We start from the raw sequence: 18,997 nt of genomic DNA, 5'->3' as shown, positions 1-18,997 counted from the left end.
TTTGGTGATTAGAACACGACGAAGGCGTCATGAATTCGTCATGGCCGGCCGGCCGGTGCTTGAAGCTGGGCTTGCTACTATACAACACATGTGCATACACCAAGATAGACGAACGGACTATACAAGCGCCCGCCAAGACAGCAGTAGAGCTAACTACTCAAGCCCCCTCCGCAAGTTCTCGAACTGACTCATGGGGTATACCAGGGTATTTGGGGTTCGATCCAGATCGCCGGTGCGCATGAACCCGTTCACCGTCGTGCGAATCAGACTCCGCTCATGCGACACTGGGTGATCCCCGCTCAGCTCCCACCACATGGCTCCGCCTAGGCCCCGTCGCTTGATATACTCGACCTTCATGTCGGCCACCTGCGGCGTATCGTAGCTCACCAGTTTCTGGTCACCGGGCGCATGACTCCAACTCGCCAGCAGATTCCCGTCCACGAATTCCTGATGTCCCGCGGGCGGGAGCGCCTTGTAGTCCCACACCCCGTTCTCCCAGGACCCCTCGCCGACGCCCTGGAACGGGAGACCGAGGCCCTCGGTGTTCTCGAACGCGCGCCCGTATAAGGGCATCCCGAAGATGAGCTTGCTCGGGTGCACGCCTTGCGAAACGTACGCGTGGACGGCTCGGTCTGCACTGAAGGGGGTGAGCTGGTCGTACCCCGGGGCGGGGAAGACGTTGGCCATGTGACCTGCGTGCTTGTCCCAGCTGCCTGAAAAGTCGTAGCACATAAGGTTCCAGAAGTCGAGGTACGGGTCCATGTCCCGGATCTGGAGCTTCGAGAAGTGGGTGGGCCCGCAGGGGGCGGCGATCGTCAGCAACAGGCGGGAGGGGAGGCGGAGGTGCGCGGCGTAGCGGTCGAGTTCGAGACGGGTTTCTCGAAGGAGGAGGACAAAGTCTGCCGCTTGTTTGGGGTCAGCAGGGTATTCCCAGTCGATATCGAGACCGTCAAATCCCAGGTCGGCGAGGAGGTGGACGGCGGAGCGGGCAAACGTCTGCCGGCCCTCGGGAGTGGAGGCGGGTTGGGCGAAATTGGCGCTGTAGGTCCAGCCGCCGATGGACAAGATGGTTTTGAGGTGACGGTGGCGCTTTTTGAGAAGGAAAAGCTGTTTGATGCAGCCGTAGGCGTTTGTGCCGGATTCGTCCCAGGAGTCGGTGGGGTAATGTTTTTCGAGATCGGAGTACGTGTCTGTTAGGAAGCTGGATAATCGGAGGTGTTAGGGTTGATGGACGAGACAAGAGAGAGGAGATGATGAACGTACACTTCGCCAGTGGGCCGGATGTTTGCGAAGGAATCTGTGCAGGCTGTTAGCTGGAGCGTCAGATTGGACGACTCTGGTTCGTACATAGGATGTGCGTGATGTACTCGGCTGGGATGTCCTGCGGTTGGTAGTTACGGCCATAAACACCCTATAAAGCTTAGTCACAAAGGCCTCTGCGTGGGATGGTACTTGGTTACCCAATTGGTGAAGTATGCAACAGTCTTGTAGGCCGGTCCATGGGCGACGCCGGGAGCGGGTGGCGGAACCATCTGCGGGGGAGCAGGAGGAGCACGTGTGACATTGTAACCGGAAACAGGGGCAGCAGGGCTGGCCAGATCTCGAGGAGCCTCATTTGGAACCCGAGCCTCCGGCTCAGGTGCAGGAGCTGAGTCCGATGGGATCTGTAGCTCCTGGCCAGGATAGATGAGATCCGGGTTGGTCAGCTGTGGGTTGGCTGCGGTGAGGGCAGCCAAAGTCACGCCATGATCTTGAGAGATCTTCCACAAGGTATCTCCACTGGCAATTGTATAAGTAGGCATATTGACAACTGGATCACTATTGATAGAGATATTTAGAGTTGTTGGTGGGAGGAAGAAAAAGAGGAAGGCTGATGACGATGCTAGATGAGGCGGAAGAAACGGACTTGGGGCTGACGGTGGTTCAGGCACCAACTGCACCCAACCTTAATTCTTTATTTATCGAGGGGGTTTGCCCAACCGGGTCTAGCCGTGTCCCACCTTCCTTTAAGGGATATATATCCCATCGGTGCCTCAGGCTCAATGGTCTAGTGCCTGATGATGATGGTGGTTTGCCATGATATGAGTAGCATGAAAGCAGCCTAGAGCCTAGAGACGACCTCGTCCAGCATAGCGCGGGACAGGAATAATCCTACTATCGACAACCCGCATGTTCAGGTCTAATTGCTGATCGCAGGCTTAGCTGCAGTGAAATGCCATGACGTGTCGCAGTCTGACAGTCAGAGCTCACACCATGTCCCCCTGTACCTTGCATGGGAGATAAAAAGCTACGACACCAGAGTTGAAAACAGCCCCTCCCGCTCGTCACTGCGAGTGTTCTCCCCCTGGCCCCCACAAGGCATTTTACCTCCGTCATGATGGCTCCTTTAGATGACAGGTTCGACTTATGTGTCAGATTTAGCCCCCAAGTGCCAGATCCGCCCTATCATACGTTCAGGCGTCAGCAACTGTCGCGTGGGCTATGCATCTGACAGGAAGCGGCAATTCTGATCATGACCGGGAGCGAGGCTGACGGGCAGTGTATAGTGACAATTGAATTTGAGCAAACCTAGTTGGTATCTTGTTTGGCTCTCCGGCTCACAAAGAAAGAGATCATTGAGCATTCCATGAGTCAAGCGAAGAGTTAATCTGGCAGCCAAGCCCCTTTTACGTTGACCGTTAACAATGTCCGATGAGTTTCATCGCCGAGAAGGCCGAGAGATCCGATGATCCAACCACTAAACCAATTTGGTCCCTCACGTGTCGGCAATCATCCGGGCCAGTTTCAGAGTTTGCGATTGTCAGTTGTTCCACCACATGATTATTTGCAGTTAAATTCCCTGCCGGGCATCATCATCAATCAAATGTTGATTTTTCCTCACTTGCATTCGCTCCCTCCCCCCACTCCGGAAGATGACGCCCCCATCACCTCATTTTGCAGCCTTCAATGGTGTCGATGATCTCATGGCGGCAATTTGTTAGACTGGCTTACTCTAGTCCGAGTTAGGCAGCTGCGCAAATCAGCGATAGCCAAAGGCCCACGCGTTCCATCCAGCTCCGGGTTCCACCACTTGAGGCTGACATGAGAAGGAGAATTCATTATCCCCAACCTAGAGCAGGTTCTGTCGGCTTTTTTTTCCCCCTCTTTTTCCTCATCCACTCTCCTTCATTTATCTGATTCTTTTCCCCCTCCCTCCGACGGAACCATGCAAAGTTTCCTTTCTCGTCTCATGGCCTGATTTTGTCGCCACCTCTTAACCTCAAGCTTCCCATCCTATATGCATCCATCTAGCTGAGATGAACCCCCATCAGGTGCAATGGCACCTTGGTCGAGCCGCCATACTGATGGCCTCTCTGTGCCTACTCCTCTACCTCTACGCAAATCGCAATGGCGCCCTCACCACCAGTGATGGCCTGATCGTCAACGATGTCGAAGCTGTTGTTCCCGCTCTCTCCGCCTGCGAGGATTTCGACCCCGCCACCGTATCTATTGACCTCCACGGCGCCATGAACGCCAAAGCCCCGATCAATGGCAGTGCGGTGGACGACTTTGTCTGCTCGATAGTCAAACACAATATGAAATTGACCGCCCATCTCGACTGTCCTCTCAATATTAGCTCGCGTTATGATAGTCTCCGTGTCCAACCGACTTGGGGTAGCACCAAGCCCAAGGTGAAATACTTCTTCGCTCTCGACCTATACCAAGCTGCCCACATCCTCATGCCGTTGATGGGTGCCATTCTGGATACAATGCGATTCGTGGGGCCCGAGTACTGTGCGCTTTCTATCGTCGAGGGTCGATCCACGGATGGTACATACGAGATTCTCGCCGCGCTGGAACCCGAGCTCGCCGCGTTGGGTGTGCGCTACTTTCTTGGTACGAATGGTTTGAACCCTAAGGCGGAGGGCGAAGATCGCATCAAGGATCTCGCAATCCTGCGCAACCAGGCGATTGCTCCGCTTGTCGCTGCCGGCACGGGCAAGTTCAGCCCCTACGCTGCCGATGCGCTGATTGTCTTCGTTAACGATATCGTCCTCTGCACGGAGGATCTTCTCGAGTTGATATATCAGCACCAAAATCAAGAGGCACAGATGACCTGCGCATTTGACTGGAACTCCGGTGGCGGTTCCTTCTACGATTCCTGGGTCTCCCGTTCGATGTCTGGCAATCTCTTCTTCGAGATCACCCATGATGCACGATACTGGATTGGCAAGGATATGTTCTTCGACGACAATCACAGCGCGGAACGCTACGGCAGAGGGCTGCCCGTGCAAGTATACTCATGCTGGGGTGGCATGGTGACACTCAACGCCGCGCCGTTCGTTCAGAAGACTGTCACGTTTCGCAGCTCGGAACCAGGCGAATGCTACATGGGTGAGCCCATGACCCTCGCAAAGGACCTCTGGAAGGCAGGCCTAGGCAAGATTGTGGCTATTTCCAGCATCAATGTTGCATACGAGTACAAGTCGACGCGCGAGGCAAAAGAGACCTACAAATATGTGCACCAGATCATTCAGCGGGAGAAGTATAAGAAGGGACCGGAATTGGTCGAGTGGGAGGTAGATCCACCTCCAAGGGTCAAGTGCATGCCGTGGTTCAACAACCAATATTGGGTTGACCCGGTGTAAATATATCCTGTGATACCAAGCGTATATATCCTTTGCTGTTTTTGATTCATTCTCTGTCTTTATTCTTACGGCCATTACTATGGGGTTTGCTGCTGGCACAATAATGATAGTTGTGGCGGTGCGTACCCTGAATTGAATATATCATTTTGATCAGCCAACCTATTGGTGGTCGATACTGAGTATAGATTATTCCGCAAGCATACACTTTTGAGTCCCGGGAGGTGGCTGACCTGGCGACGCCACATTCAACCTTTCAGCGCAATCCGCTCTGATACACTGCATAAGATCCAGGCATCTCATTGCTACCTTCTTCTAGATGTTGGTCTACGTAATGACTGTGCTATGATATGCAGCGCAATGACCATAATGTCGCGAGAGATCTAGTTTGTGGACGGGTTTCTAGAATGTCGGCACCCACTAATCTCTGTGGAGCGGCCGTATATGCACTGACGTCGTGTCTTTCCTCGAAGTACGCACACAACCTGTTGACTCTAAAGGGCACCCAAGACACCCAGTACGAGATTCACTACCTCTAATAACATGACTCCCTGGAAAATTGTGACTACAAAAGTACATATCTCTCAAGGAGGTTGCTTTCTGATAGGTCCAAGTAGTAAATCAGTATGGGAATGAACAGTTTAAATGAGTGTCCCAGTCTGACGGAGCAAAGCTGAATATTACCCTGCAGTCTTAACCATTCACATTTCCCGATGTCGGATTCACAATCTCAACGCCCGGGCCGTCCAAGTTGTCTTCCTGCTTCGACCGACTTTCTTTCGAAGTTCTTGACCAATACACCACACGCATCACCTCTCCTCCACCTCTCCCTCCGGAAAGCTCTTGACAAGAATTTTATCTCATCTTCCGCTAGCTTTTATTCTTCTAGCCTTGTTTTCTTTCTATTATTTGGAGGGCATCGAATTACACAATCTGGTATCATGAGCACGCTGACCCAACCGGCCAACTTGTTGTTATTGAAGCCATGTGGCCAAGAAAACTAAGTATGGACATGTTACAACTCCTCGGATGGGTAAGTATCTCATATCTGCGGCACGATATATTAAGCTGTTCATCTGATGTTAGTCTAGCGGCCACCCATATTATTGCTTAGGGGAAGGCAAGCAAGAGTTTTGGCGTTTGGGGTATCCTGATAGACGCAAATCAATTTCAATCTGTCGTTCAGCACTAGAGGTGAACCGTCTTGTCCAATGTGGCTTCTTGGATCTCCCCTTCACAATGTAATAGGGGAAGTGATGCCGACTACAGACTCTTCCATCACAGACTCTATCATCACGGGTCTCCCGAGATCTTGGATCTTATCCCTACGACTACGCTACGCTTGTGATGGATACCATGCTTGCAAAGGGTCTGTTTCTCTGCTATCTCGGAGAAGAAATCTCTCCTCAGAGTCCGGCTTCTCGAAAGACTATGATGATCTGGCTCCTGATTTTTATCCTCTGGGAGTGCCGTTTGTTGATTGCCGTTTGTTGGTTTCATCTTGGGTATGTCGTTGCAGGTACAATCGAACTTTCGTTCGTCTTGCCCTTCTCTCGTTGATTTTCGTTAGGATGCCTCCTCGTATTCATCGCCGTTGCTCTTGCGCGATGTGCCCATCCATCCCCGTGTCTTCTTTTGTATGCACCGCCTGAGGACCAGTAGCAAGGATTACGATCCAATGCATTTGGAATCATTCAAGCCTCGTTGCGTCCACGACGTTGTTGCATCCGTCGCGTGCCAGCAGTGTTCCAAGCGCAATCGGACCTGTAAGAAAGTACGTTTACCTGGGATTCCGACTGGTATAGACACTGACTTGATTACTAGGCTACGATTGGAATCCTGGGTCCTAGGAATAATACCAGGACTTACAGAGTCATGGGACTCCTCCGATTTGGAAGCCTGGAATCACCCAGCCCCCGCCGGATTAACGACATAGAATGCCTGCAAAAGGTCCGGCATCGCGTCAAGCTGCAACATACAGCCTTCTTCGCAGGGCGCACGGTGACAGCACCTCTTGAAATCGGTTTTATGCCTACCACGAAGCATGAGTCTTTTCGGATCGCCTGCGCTAGATAAATGTCAATCCACCTGAAGCGAACGAATGAGCGCGCCGGGCATCCGCGCGCACGGGTGGTCGCCGCAGTAGATTGGCAAGAGGATGCGGAAAAGCTCGGTCTTGCTCTACGGCATGGTGAGAATCTGATAGGCAGGGATGCGCAGTGTTTGTGCACAGGAAATATGGGCGATGCTGGGTGGGTTGGCTTTAGACGCATCGACGACACATTCAACGCATGTGTGACTGGGCCATCCTCAACGGATAACCTCCAACATCCGTCGAGCTCTGCCATCAAGTTACCTCGTCCAACACGTTCCAATCATACTACTTGCAAGATCTAGACAAAAGTACGGCCTTCGAGCGGGCGTTCCGCGACTGTATCAGTGAAGGGATTGGGTAGAGGTGCAGCAACTGTTTGCACACGGTCGATGATTATTCCTTCGCGGAGTGGTGTGTGACTGATGCACTTTGCAAGCCTCGGCTACTTTGTTTCAGGCCTTCGCCATAATGTCTTCAAATTCGGCAGGTAAATCTTTGGACATCTTTGACAAAGAGAGAGAGCCCCTGGTAGCACGTTCTACCTCTCTTCTTTCTGGACTAGATACAGTACTGCTATACCAGTTACCCTACGCTCGCTGCATTGAGCCGCTCAGTGCTTTTGGCAGTTCCGCGTGTCACAACGTCCCCACTGGTCTAAGGTCTCACTGCTCTTGTTCTGCTGTTCCCGATGGACCTCCAGACTGTGATTTCAGACTAGCTCTGGCACGTCCATGCAACTGACGAATCAAACCGTGCTCGCCCATAGACATGCTCAAAAAGCCCTGTGTGTTAGCCAAGAAGAAGGGAACGCTTACATTTGTTCAAGTGGTCGTCTAGTAGGTCCTCATTTACTAGCCAACAACCCCTGGTGCATGAGCATCCAGCGGCGGTGCCCAACGGCCAGTAAACGGCAGAACCCTCGATCTATCGCGGAGGTTGTGTTGGCAATCTCTTCTAGCAACCGGTGGACCACTTCTGGCTCAGTGACCACGAGGCTCAGATCCGTCGTGAGGCCGACATTCGTCGCATCCTGGCCCGCCCCCCTCTCCGCGGCGGCCTGCACGCGCTGCTTGAGCAGCACTTCTCTCTCCCCGCTCCCTTCACCCGTCACGACCTTTTGCTGACCGTCGATGATAATGGCGAGTGGACTGTGCTCATCCGTTTAATCCGCCTGCTGGATAATTCCAGAGAGTGTGCCCGTGAGCGCGGGTCAGCTGCAGATGCGTATACCGAGATCCCGGCGATGCTTGCAATTGTCCTGGATACTCTTGAGTGGCTGATTCGCAACCTTCCCGGCCCGTTCAACGCCTGAATATTGGTTGACTGTTGTCTTTGCTGTGGTGCTTGCTGGTGGTAGCGACGGCCCCTCAGGGCGCGCGCGCCTGCGATCTCCTTTTGTTATTTCTTTACCAGTCTCAGTGCAAAGTGGTTGGGTTACACTGCTAGAGGAGATCAGGAGAGCCAGGCGGGCAATGGCGATGGGAAATCACCCTCGGAGCGAACCCTGTACGACCCCGAAGACTCTCGACTTGAGTACCGGGATAGAGACTTCTACCTCGTAAGATGCTGAATCCCGACACGTACATGTTGAGCGAGCAGATCTCCCCGGTAGACCCTGCGACACCCATTCCAGGCTCCGCTCGTTCTCTATGCTCAGGCAATTCTAACACTCCCTGGAAGTCTGTTACCCCTGGTAGATGCATACCTCTCTAGGCGCAGTTAACTTGAAACAAATTCCAGCCAACAATGTCGAATACGGCTGTTACAAATGCATCATAAATGGAGACTTGACCTAATCCTTATGTAATTTTGTAGGAACGGCAAGCGAGATAAGAGGCAAACTTTAAATCATACAGGAAGCTCTATTCCTCCTCGCTCCTTGCCAAAGACGGACAAAACATATTTCTTTATTCTGTACTATGGCACAAGAGAATTCGCAAAGGCGTGCTTTGCAACCATGCGGAATTCAAAAGAGGGCACCTGGGTCGTCTGTCCGGAACAGGCTTGCTGAAAATCAGTGGCGTTGCAGCGCTGAGAACAGATGGGTCTTGGGTTTTGCTTGTGTCCCGCTCCTCGCACGAGACGATGAGCTTGCCTTCATATGAAACAGGTCCGCATGCCATCCATAAAATGTTGATTTAGACCTCCAAGAGAAATAGATGCAGTCCGAGTGCCGCAACTCGAAATCCATTTTCTGTAATGTGGGCAATTCTACTTCGTTTCCAAGGATTACCAGGCATATTCATATTCTCGGGGCGGAACGCACTTTTCGACTGTTCAGTACCTACATAATTCGCGCGTCTGTTTGCGACGATCGACTGTCGGGTGGTTCTGGAAACCCAGATTCCAGAGATATCGTGTGTTGCAGCGAAAGTACGGCGAGCGTCTATGTGATACAGCCATACGGGGGTGAAAACGGTACCTAGCTGTGGACTCTCGGTCTCACCCGTCAATTGTCGTCTATTCTTACGATCGACTAGCCCTGCGCCCCGGAAACCCGAAAACAAGGGAATTGTGAGATTGAAACGCCAGTCATTGAACGAGATTTCTCTCTTTCAGCTAATCACCCGAAAGCACCAAGAAAGTTGCACTATGGGTCATCAGAATAAGACGGGGTATGGCCCAACAACCGCCAATCGATGCTCAGGTATAACGGAGTCGAAAGAAGTAATACACATGGGCTCTCTTCAGTGTCAATGAGGCCTGCATATATCTGTGGCTGCAAGAGCAGGGGTATAGGGGATTGGGGGAATGAAAGTAGCTATTCCACTTCCTGTGTCTTACCTTGCGGTGCTGGGCTTTCTCTTGCTTTTTTTTCTTGACGCTTGGAGGTAAAGGAGATAAAGCTTGTTATACGTAAAGGAAACATGTCCCATGAATCTGGCATCTTCCCAAAATTGGTCAGATCAGACACTTACAATGGCTTTCCTGTATCGTCATCGTGTTAATGAATCCTGTTGCGCTCCTCCCCTGGAGCCATCATGGACTTCTAGCTCGGTCATTCTCGTGATCATACTGTCGATCTATATAGGACCTATGGCACTGGAATACTAGTAGCAATCAAACTGGTAATACTAGTAGAACAATATCATTTCTTATCCCGGCTTGATAAAACTTAAAGTGCAGGCTTTTTCCCCCGCGCAGCATGGAAACCGACTATACCGGAATAGACACACGTATATCAGTACCAAACACCATCAACAGCGAAGTAATGCAGGCACGCCGAATTTAAATCAACAGATCCAAGACCTCAAGCAAGAGATTCTTCTTAACGGACACGGGCTGCCTGGACAGCCCCAACAACTTGGCGACAGCCACCTGCGCCGTGCGCACGCTATAATCCAGACTCATCGTCGTGTCTCCATCCGGCAGCTCAGCGAACTGGCCCAGGAGCGCCACATTGGTGGTATCACGGGGGATGACGAGCGGACGGTCGGCAGGCCCACGGGTCAAGAACGGCGCGGTGCCCAGGGGCATGCCGCAGGGGATAGTGGCGGAGTCCTCGAGGATCGGCTCAGCCGGAAAGCGCAGGTGGGCCAGAACCTCGGCGAAGATCTCGCGGCCGGAGCAGGCGAACATGGGTTTCTTCACGAAGTTTCCTTCCTCCGCCGGGCGCAGGGCAGAGCCGCACAGCACGGTGACGTTGTCTGGCTGCGACGCGAAGAGGGCCTGGTGCGGGACGCTGAGCGTGAGCGCCCAGTTGCTCTGCGCCAACGAGAGCAGGGTACCGGTGCCGGTTTGATCGTGCGTGAGTTTGTCGTAGAGGTTCATGAAGGCGGGACCACGGATGGTGGTCGTGAAGGTCTCGAGGCCGGACTCGAGCGGACGCGAGAGGAAGGTCGTCGGGGAGCCGAATTTGGGCGACTTGTCGGCCAGCGTCTGCCACAGGCGCCATTCGCGGAGGAGCGAGTCCTCCCAGTTGGAGGAAAGGAAGGGCGGCGCCCGTTCGTTGCTCCCCATCACGGCGCCCGAGCGCGAGAAGCCGATGTCGATCAGGCAGAGATCCTGCGGATCCAGATCGATCAGGTGGTCGCGCTCATCCTCTGTCACCGCGATCTCTGAGACGGTCGTCGGGTCGCTGTCAGGGTAGAACTTGATGTCTTTGACCTCGGCGTGGTAGCGGAAGTCGACCTGCTCGTGTTTCAGGAATGCGGTGATTGGGAGAACGAGCGATTCGAAGAGGTTGAAGCGTGTCTGCGTACACTTGTCCACCTCGTGCAGCGTCTGGATCTCCTCCAGGTATTTGCGCAGGTGACGCCAGAATTCCGCTGCGCTATGCCACGGTTGGAACGAGAACCTGGGTTTGATCAGTTTTCGATTTCAGAGTTTCGACGAGAGAGAGAAATGCTCACGTGGTGGACCAGAGGGACCAGAACCCGGTGTCGAAGAATGGCTTCTCAAAGACTTCGTCGATGCGCTTGGCGTGCAGCGGTTGTTCGGGGCTCACGATAAACTTGATCACTTCCATCCTATCCTTTAGACCCAGTTGGATGCCTTTTCCTTTGGTGAGCACTGCTTGATTGCCCGATGCATCGACGCTTACAGCTCGGGGGCCAGCGTGTTTCTGGGCCCGTGGAAGCTGGAATCGGAACTCACGCACGTCGTCGGCGAGAGTTTTGCCAGGATGTTTGATGTCCGGCACCAGATCCAGCAGTTCCTTCACTCCTTCCCCGTGGAGATATGGCAGGCAGTAGAATGGAAGCGAGTATCCTTCGTCTGCGTTGCCGGAAACGACCATCTCTCCGCCTCGATCGGGGTGCAGATCGAATATGTGGATGTTGACACCGGGGATGTTGCCCTCACGGATCAGATACACCGCAGCCACCAGCGAGGCGAGTCCATGGCCAACTAGCCAGGCCTGAATATTGCGCGGGTCTTGCCTGAAGACGTCAGATTTGGGGTCCATTGTGGATATTGTTGGTGCGAACAAACACAGTCACGATGATTTTATCAGTGACATAGTTCCCGAGTGACTCTGCCTTTTTATCTGACTCGGAACAACCTTTCGAGTTGGCTGAGTATCAATCATACGATGCAATGGTAAAGGGATACGCAATGATTTCATGGTGTGTACCACCTCCAGCAGAGCTTCAAGCCTCTTAATCATGTGGTCCCAGCCTGGTGCAGCCATCTTGCCATCCGGACCTCTACAGACGGTGGAATACCTCGGAAGTCAATTTTACGAGGGCTGCAAGCCCAGCCTGGTTCCATTTCGTCATCGTACAATTCTTGGGGTTCCAGTATTTGCTCTAGCAGTACCTTCTTTGGTGGAGCTCGTATGCTCGTATGGTCGGAGCCGACAACCCCAGCAGGCACGGCCCAGACGGCTTGTACCTCCAAACCCCAAGTGTCAGCAGCAGTCGGACCATGGGTTCATTTCTCCATGACACAAATCGAATGGGGTGGCCTGGCTTGAGAAGCACTCGATCTTCGGAAATATCGACCGTCATTATACGTACGCCAAGAGATTCAGAACTTTACCATGAAATATAAGCTTGCGTCTTTATGCTAGCTGTAAATCATGAAGCTAAGGCTCTCAAGTCGATACCCAAACAACAGTTGAACTCACTTTAGGTCACAAATGAGATAGAAACCTGCAGACATCTATATCGAACAATATGTCGCGAACCACAGAGTCTAGTTCTGAGAGTAATGACCATGATATCTCGACCCGGACAGTCAGCAATTCATGGTGTGGACAACCTGCACAAGTATGGCTGTGACGCCTCGCAAAAATATAATGGTTCTTCCTAACTGAAACACTAACAAATCTATTTACTCTACGAAATCATAGCTAACCTACGCTGGGTTCTCGGAGCCAGCCCTAACCCATAATGAGTCGAAAGCAATAACAGCAACCATCGCGATCGCCATCCGCAACGCGACACAGCTGGTCGACTTCTTTACGTATCCACTCCCCGTTCAAGACCACTCTGTGTCTGCCCATTCGATCGGAGAGCTACTAGCCCATTTGCGCCGATACGGTGAAAAGCACCGAGAAAAGTTCGTCGCGGTCGGCCTACCCGAAGGTCTGGTGCGGATGTGTCCATGCTTGTGCTCACGGCTCTGGCGGGAGCTGGATACGCTGCCCTTGGTGCCGGAGTACAAAAGTCATACCCGGCAGCCGGACGAGGCCGGGGACCTCTCGATCTTTGCGAGCTGGAAGCGGAAGACGCCGGACGAGCAAGCGGATTCTATGGCAAGGAAATGCTTGAGGTGAGCTGGCTTCGCCGGATAAAAGAACGGAAGAAGCAAGGAAGAGAGTGGGATATAGCTGACTCGTCGATTCGTGAGAGATAGGGCGTTTGGAGTCGGACATCTGATCCACAATCAGATTTATGCCAATGGGATGGTGGACGTCGATAAGAGTTTCCGTATACGCTTCGCGGAAGAGGACGACTATCAGAGGACGGTCAGCGCTGAACTGTGGGAGAGGGCCAAAGGATTCGCCGAGGATCTCGTGGAGAGGAAGGTGAAGATTGCCTTTTTCAGCATGACGTGTCAGGGGAAACCCGACGTGCATACCAGGCATGCTTTGCTGCGTCTCAGTCATATTCTGGGGGTGGATATGAAGTGGTAGGCCTTGAGTTTCTACCTAAAAACAAGTCTGAATCACGAACGTCGCCAGGTATGTCCCGAAGCCGCGCCCGAATACCCTCCAGGTGATCCGCAAGATGGAGGATATCATGGAGGGTTTAGCCGGAACAGACGTGCACCTGGACATGGAGGACCAGCTCCAAATCCTGGAGTTCGCGTACGAGAACGCAAGTCGATACTGGCTCCAGGAGAATGGACCCTTGCGTGCGCGCCAGCAGGGAGGAGCTGATGTGGTGATCATCGACAGTGCCCCGCTGCTGACACTGGCGCTTCTAGCTAAGCAGCATGATCATGATCGTCCTGTCATCTTTGAGAACAGATTGCACGCGCCACCGGACATCTTGGAGCATATCACACGTCCGCAGGCACGGGCGTGGCAATTCGTCCAGACCCGATTACAGCACGTCGATACCTTGATTACACCTCTGCCACGCGCATTCACCCCATCTATCATGCCAGAGGAACGCGTCGGTCGTATCTCTACATCTACCGATCAGTAACTATGCCCGTGGCATCATAGGTCCTCCATGCGAATGTATACTGACATGAAATCAGGCTCGACGGCTTGAACAAGCATCTGACAGACGCCGACCTGACCTTCTACGGACAAGAGTTCAACTCCCTATGCAGGACCTTTAGAACCCCAGTAATCAAGTATCCGAATGGTAAGCTTGCTTTGGTAGGTTATTGAGTGTCATACTGAAATCAGAATCACACAGAGCAATATATCCTGAGCCTAAGCCAGCTGCGCCCCGGAGACGGAAGTCTTGTCCTGCTCGACGCCTACGACGAGTTCTGCACCATTTGCACCCAGCAAAGCCCTGACTTGCCGCTTCCCAAGCTTCTCATCTGCCACCACGGGCCATCTCGCAGCCCTGAAAGCGATCCCCTATATGATCGTCTCCACACCCACATCGACACGACCCTGAAAAAGCAATTCGCGGCCCAAGTGTGCGTAGTCCAGATTGGCCCGCAGGACCAAATGTGGAATACCTTGCTCTCGAACGCCCGCGCGGTCGTTCAACTGTCGGTCTGCCAGGGCATTCCCGAGGTCCTGCTCTGGGCTCTCCAGAAACAGCGGCCGGTGATCACCACCACTGAAGGAGGGCGGCTTATGGCTTTGGAGGAGGAGGAAATAAGGAAGAATCTGTTTGTGGTGGATGGGTTGGACCTAGACACGATCGTGCAGCATCTGTATCGTCTTTTCACCGACAAAGGAGTACATGCGCAAGCAAACTTGAGCCGCGGGTTGCCTGATTGCTTGACAACGGTGGGTAATGCTGCTTGCTGGTTTTACCTCGCATCCCAGGTGTCTCGGGGGCTGGACTATCGTCCTAATGGTGAGGATATTGCGCGGTTGGCACGGCTGGTAGAGTAGCTTTGCTGAGTTAAGATGAGGGACTTTTCGTTTTCCCTCTACAACACTATTTGACGCCAGAGCTGTTTTGGTATGGTATCTGTTAACTTGGAACTCGAATGTATTCCTGATACACTTTGCTTTCTAGGTCATCAAACCACAGAACCCTGAAATCTGAGAACAACCCAACTCCGTAAACAGCGAACTCCCTAAGTGGTGCAACCTGCGGGGCATGAATCGCATGACCTCATTAGCTCGAAGCTACCCCGCAAAGTTCTTTGTTTCACGAACAATGGCGAGCAAATCATTGGCATTGCTGACTCGAGCTCCTTCTCGCCCGAGATAGCATCTCTCGGCGCCTGTGCCGAACCACGGACAAAGGCGGAGTCAAGCTTCGGTGAGACGGCAGAGTGGTTCGCTTGGAAGCGATCGCCGTTCTAGACTCTGGCCTTTTGAGACCGATCGATCGCCGAGTGTCGGCCCCGAGAAGTTCTTTACAGATCCTGGGCTTTACTATGCTGTTGAGTTTAAATCAGTGGTTAGAGGCTGGCTCTATGTTCCGGGCTGTCTTAGTGGCATGATGCCTTATCCCCTGGCCCAGTTTCGTCACTCAGTACGTAATAGCACTCGTACCGATTTGCGGTTTGATAGAAGGCTTTCACATGAGATGCTGGATTCTTAGTCGAACGCTCGTGTTGAGCGAAAATTCGGCCGAGATTCTCGAACGAGGGGGTGGGGGGTATATGCGTGATATTTGATACTTCGATACCACTGCAAGATCTCAATCGCACCCAAGGTAACTGAGAATAACATGATCGCCATGATATAAGCCACAGTAGCGTACGACTTTTGCCTCAGGCTCAATCAAAGACCACTGTTCTTGATATCAATTCCACTGCCTCTTTTCTACCATCCCACCCTCTGACAACCCAACCAACACAGAAATCAGCACCGAAATCCCAAAATGAAGCCCAATACAAGCAACACACCACCGCCCTCCCCCCCAGAAGACAAACTCTACCACCTGATCCTGCTCATCACCGCAATCGCCAAAGACCCCACCAACAACCTCACAGGCCGAACCCGCATCCTGGGGACCTACCTCTCCCTCGACACCGCCAAAGCCGCCGCAAACAGCTGCCTCTTCGACGCGGGGTACGAGCGGGAGTTCTTTGAGCGGTACGAGTCCCGCTATAGCTCCAGCTCCAGCTCAAACACGCCCGAAGCATCTCCCCCAGCCAACAACACCAACATCCCCGGCCTCGCCATCCTCGCCCAAACACCCGACGGCACGACCTTCCGCGTCTGCATCCAAACAACCCCGAACACGAAACACCTGACGCTGGCCCTGGGCGACGGCCGGGTGCCCCTGCACCTGTACTACGTCGTGCAGACGACCGTCTCGGCCGATGACGACCATCCGAGGCTGAGCGTGCTGGATGTGTTTTTGGCGTACCAGGCGGCGAGGGAGTGCGCGGAGCAAGCGTTATTGGTGGGCGAGGGGCAAGGCCGAGAGTATGCGATGTATGTGCAGGCGGCGCCGTATGAGAAGGATTGCGGGTTCGGGGAGGATGTGGTGGTGCATGCTACTGGGGTGGACGGGGAGAATTATTTGGTTAGTGTGTTGCGGACGGAGGAGTTGGATAGTGTGCGTGTTGCGGAGGAGGCCGGGGAGATGGCGGTTGATTTGTAGAGTTGCGTTTGGTTATGGGTTCATGTGTGGAGGGGGGGGGTTTTGTGTTGGGGATGAGATTGAAGGCTGAGGAAGTTACCATTGAGGAAAGAGAGTGGGTACAGTCTGGTTGGCATATTCGCATTGTTTATGTTCTGATTGCCATGGGTCGAATCACTACCGTACAGGACATAATTCAGAGATTCACACCGTGCTATAACTTCCTTCCCCCCACCAAAAATGCATATGGAACACCAGACCATATTGAAACCTCTCCTACCCCGGAATATCCGTCTCAAAATTCTCAATGCACCGACATCCTCCACCAACTCGACAATCCCAGCAATCTGTGCCGGCCTCAAGGGAAAATCCACCGTCTGTGAGACTCTCTTTCTATAAAGACCGCCGGGCGATCAAAGCAGCATCCCCAGTCGGGCTGGAATGGCTCACGGGACGAACAGCCTTGTTATCAAGATATGCAGTCCAACAGTAACTACGTGACTGTCACTCAAGAATGTGCCTCCCAACTCAGTTAGCTTGCGGCTACATGTTATACTGAGGCGTTTATCATCCATCATCATCATCATCATCCTATCCAACGCTGGCCTTACCTCGAATCCCCGCGGATAATGTTGAAGACACCATTCTCTCGTGCCTTGCTGCATCGCCATATCCGTACAAGGATGACTGGCGTCGTCCAGGGTTTCTTCGTGAACCTGAACCGTACCTTCCAAACAGTACAAAACAACAAGCCGATGGTAGAGACTATCGGTCTGTCGACCCATTCTAGGCCTTCCTCGACCATTGGCACGAGCAGCTGATGGCATGCAGAGCCGTTGGACAACCGAGACGATCTATTCAGATACACCTCCGGCAGATGGTTGACGAACGAAACGCATCACCTCGAGCAGCCTTTCGTGAAGTTCGACGTCAACAGTCTTTGCGCTCTAGCCACGTCTCTCTTCAGCCCGGCAACAAAATGCGTGCGCATCGTCAAGTTGGAGGGGAATTTCAACAAAAGCCTTCCTTCTCACGATGAACGACGGCAACGAAGTAATAGCAAAGATCCCTTGTCCGAATTCTGGGACGCCCCTACTGACGACAGCCTCTGAAGTAGCGACATTACAGTTCTGTATGTTCTCGACGAAACTCCCTCGGTCTCCACATACTCACTCTGTTGTCTAGTGCGGACCCGTCTATCAACTCGAGTCCCAGAGGTCTATGTCTGGTGTTCAGATCCGACAAACCCGGTGGGTGCGGAATATATCCTCATGGAAAAGATCCTTGGGGTCGCGCTCACAGAAGAATGGGGGAGGATGAACACTTAGGAACGTTATAAGTTGATTGACAGGATCCTGCAAATGGAGAAGGAGCTTGAGAGCTGTAGATTCCCAGCATACGGGAGCCTCTTCCTGCGGGATTCCTTGCTGTCTGGATATCGTCATTATTCTCTTTTCTCAGACTTGGACCCCACTGGGATGTTCTGCATCGGACCATCTTGCAACCGAGCCTATAGTACCTCCGCTGAGATTCCCAGTTCAGATATTGGGCCGTGTAAGCTCTTTTTTTTTTTCTTTCACTGGACGCCCCGCCTTCTGACTGGCATCGTTTAGGGACTTCGACTCTGGAATTTGCACTCTGTGCAGCACGCCGAGAGCTAGCTCTCGTTGCGAGAAATAGAGATGAAGTGCAGACCAGCTGAAGCGATACTCTGATGATCAGTCCGTGGACGAGTACAGTGAGCTCTTGCAGAAGGCGCTACTGATTCTACCGGCCCTAACACACAATCCACATGTGGTGAAGGCGGCAGGGTCAATCATCTGGCATACAGACTTGCATCTCGGAAACATCTACGTATCCGCGGAACACCGGGCCTTGATTGAAGGCGTGATTGATTGGCAGTCCGCGCAAGCCTCTCCTCTCTTTATACAGGCACACTTCCCCGAGTTTCTGCGGCCACCAAAAGACTACAGTCCTGGAACTGAAATCCCCGCTCTTCCGGATAACTATGAAGAGCTGGACGCTACGCAAAAGGAAGCGGCCAGGAAGGCACAAACATTGGCGGTTCAATCTAAGTACTACGAGATGTCATGCCTTGTATACAACAAGCCTGTCTACAACGCGATGAGACTAGATCGCCGACTGTGGGAGCCTTTCACTTGTTGCCAGCTTCCTTCCAGTGGCTCCATGGTTCCACTACGAAACTCCCTGATACGGCTTTCTCAAGATTGGGTGCTGCTGGGGCTTCCCGGCAGTTGTCCTGTTGCATTTAATGAAGAGGAACTTAGAAGGCACACCGAGCAGGTCCGGCTTTATCATGACAGCAGGTATTCGCGGGATATTGTAAAGGACCAGCTTGGCACCGATGACAGCGGCTGGGTCCCGCTTGAGCAGTGGGAATCGACCAACAAGTTGAACAAATACCTCTTCGACATGTATGTGGAGGCTATGAGCGAAGAGACTCCCGCCGAAGGAGCCGCGCAGCGGTGGCCTTTTCCGCCAGGGTAGCAGATCGAGAATCCTTCCTCACCTGCCCTATATCCCGCTGCGCTGAAGGAGTCGAAGCTCGCATTCTACAAGCAGTAATAAGATCCAGATACTGCCCTATGACTCGTGGGCTTGGCCTCAGTTTGACCAGGAAGTACATGACA

At 52.8% G+C, this 18,997-nt stretch overlaps 8 protein-coding genes across 8 annotated transcripts; 6 read left to right on the top strand and 2 right to left on the bottom strand.

Moving 5' to 3' along the window:
* Positions 1-48: 48 nt before the first annotated feature.
* Positions 49-1,895, bottom strand: BO97DRAFT_402050 (endochitinase 1). The gene is made up of 4 exons (XM_025694402.1): positions 1,461-1,895; positions 1,348-1,411; positions 1,264-1,297; positions 49-1,201 (listed from the first exon to the last, which is right to left on the bottom strand). Exons 1-4 carry the CDS (start codon positions 1,800-1,802, stop codon positions 154-156), a joined length of 1,488 nt encoding a protein of 495 aa, XP_025556641.1. The 5' UTR covers positions 1,803-1,895; the 3' UTR covers positions 49-153.
* A 919-nt stretch (positions 1,896-2,814) lies between these two features.
* Positions 2,815-4,784, top strand: BO97DRAFT_402049 (glycosyltransferase family 69 protein). Its single transcript, XM_025694401.1, has one exon. It carries the CDS (start codon positions 3,297-3,299, stop codon positions 4,626-4,628), a length of 1,332 nt encoding a protein of 443 aa, XP_025556640.1. The 5' UTR covers positions 2,815-3,296; the 3' UTR covers positions 4,629-4,784.
* Positions 4,785-5,297: 513 nt separating this feature from the next.
* BO97DRAFT_7087 (uncharacterized protein) lies at positions 5,298-5,753 on the top strand. The gene has a single exon (XM_025701007.1). It carries the CDS (start codon positions 5,339-5,341, stop codon positions 5,627-5,629), a length of 291 nt encoding a protein of 96 aa, XP_025556639.1. The 5' UTR covers positions 5,298-5,338; the 3' UTR covers positions 5,630-5,753.
* Positions 5,754-6,132: 379 nt separating this feature from the next.
* Positions 6,133-8,032, top strand: BO97DRAFT_419723 (uncharacterized protein; the record flags this gene model as incomplete). The annotated part of the gene is made up of 4 exons (XM_025696587.1): positions 6,133-6,144; positions 6,196-6,399; positions 6,450-6,626; positions 7,679-8,032. The coding sequence occupies 4 exons, from the start codon at positions 6,133-6,135 to the stop codon at positions 8,030-8,032; spliced, it is 747 nt and encodes a 248-aa protein (XP_025556638.1).
* Positions 8,033-9,822: 1,790 nt separating this feature from the next.
* BO97DRAFT_380883 (oleate hydratase) lies at positions 9,823-11,656 on the bottom strand. Its single transcript, XM_025693226.1, has 2 exons — positions 11,073-11,656; positions 9,823-11,017 (listed from the first exon to the last, which is right to left on the bottom strand). The coding sequence occupies exons 1-2, from the start codon at positions 11,624-11,626 to the stop codon at positions 9,949-9,951; spliced, it is 1,623 nt and encodes a 540-aa protein (XP_025556637.1). The 5' UTR covers positions 11,627-11,656; the 3' UTR covers positions 9,823-9,948.
* A 682-nt stretch (positions 11,657-12,338) lies between these two features.
* BO97DRAFT_467041 (putative heat shock trehalose synthase) lies at positions 12,339-14,695 on the top strand (the record flags this gene model as incomplete). The annotated part of the gene is made up of 6 exons (XM_025699609.1): positions 12,339-12,369; positions 12,678-12,936; positions 13,021-13,296; positions 13,349-13,813; positions 13,873-13,982; positions 14,037-14,695. The coding sequence occupies 6 exons, from the start codon at positions 12,339-12,341 to the stop codon at positions 14,693-14,695; spliced, it is 1,800 nt and encodes a 599-aa protein (XP_025556636.1).
* Positions 14,696-15,469: 774 nt separating this feature from the next.
* BO97DRAFT_439372 (uncharacterized protein) lies at positions 15,470-16,367 on the top strand (the record flags this gene model as incomplete). The annotated part of the gene is made up of 1 exon (XM_025697978.1): positions 15,470-16,367. The coding sequence occupies exon 1, from the start codon at positions 15,639-15,641 to the stop codon at positions 16,365-16,367; it is 729 nt and encodes a 242-aa protein (XP_025556635.1). The 5' UTR covers positions 15,470-15,638.
* Positions 16,368-17,029: 662 nt separating this feature from the next.
* BO97DRAFT_447899 (uncharacterized protein) lies at positions 17,030-18,854 on the top strand (the record flags this gene model as incomplete). Its single annotated transcript, XM_025698814.1, has 7 exons — positions 17,030-17,117; positions 17,178-17,301; positions 17,351-17,478; positions 17,556-17,635; positions 17,675-17,900; positions 17,960-18,012; positions 18,045-18,854. The coding sequence occupies 7 exons, from the start codon at positions 17,030-17,032 to the stop codon at positions 18,852-18,854; spliced, it is 1,509 nt and encodes a 502-aa protein (XP_025556634.1).
* Positions 18,855-18,997: the final 143 nt, after the last annotated feature.

Source organism: Aspergillus homomorphus, assembly GCF_003184865.1.
Source record: "Aspergillus homomorphus CBS 101889 unplaced genomic scaffold BO97scaffold_1, whole genome shotgun sequence".
NCBI classification, from domain to species: domain Eukaryota; kingdom Fungi; phylum Ascomycota; class Eurotiomycetes; order Eurotiales; family Aspergillaceae; genus Aspergillus; species Aspergillus homomorphus.
The sequence above is the reverse complement of the archived record's forward strand: the minus strand, read 5'-3'. Positions and strand labels throughout refer to the sequence as shown.

Excerpts from the sequence above, each read along its gene's own strand:
- BO97DRAFT_402049 (XM_025694401.1), top strand. The coding sequence starts at position 3,297 with ATGAACCCCCATCAGGTGCAATGGCACCTTGGTCGAGCCGCCATACTG.
- BO97DRAFT_380883 (XM_025693226.1), bottom strand. The coding sequence starts at position 11,626 with ATGGACCCCAAATCTGACGTCTTCAGGCAAGACCCGCGCAATATTCAG. Across the intron at positions 11,018-11,072 it reads TGGTCCCTCTGGTCCACCAC|GTTCTCGTTCCAACCGTGGC; the intron begins GTGAGCATTTCT and ends GATCAAACCCAG.
- BO97DRAFT_7087 (XM_025701007.1), top strand. The coding sequence starts at position 5,339 with ATGTCGGATTCACAATCTCAACGCCCGGGCCGTCCAAGTTGTCTTCCT.
- BO97DRAFT_402050 (XM_025694402.1), bottom strand. The coding sequence starts at position 1,802 with ATGCCTACTTATACAATTGCCAGTGGAGATACCTTGTGGAAGATCTCT. Across the intron at positions 1,412-1,460 it reads TTGCATACTTCACCAATTGG|GGTGTTTATGGCCGTAACTA; the intron begins GTAACCAAGTAC and ends TAAGCTTTATAG. Across the intron at positions 1,298-1,347 it reads GTACATCACGCACATCCTAT|ATTCCTTCGCAAACATCCGG; the intron begins GTACGAACCAGA and ends CAGCCTGCACAG.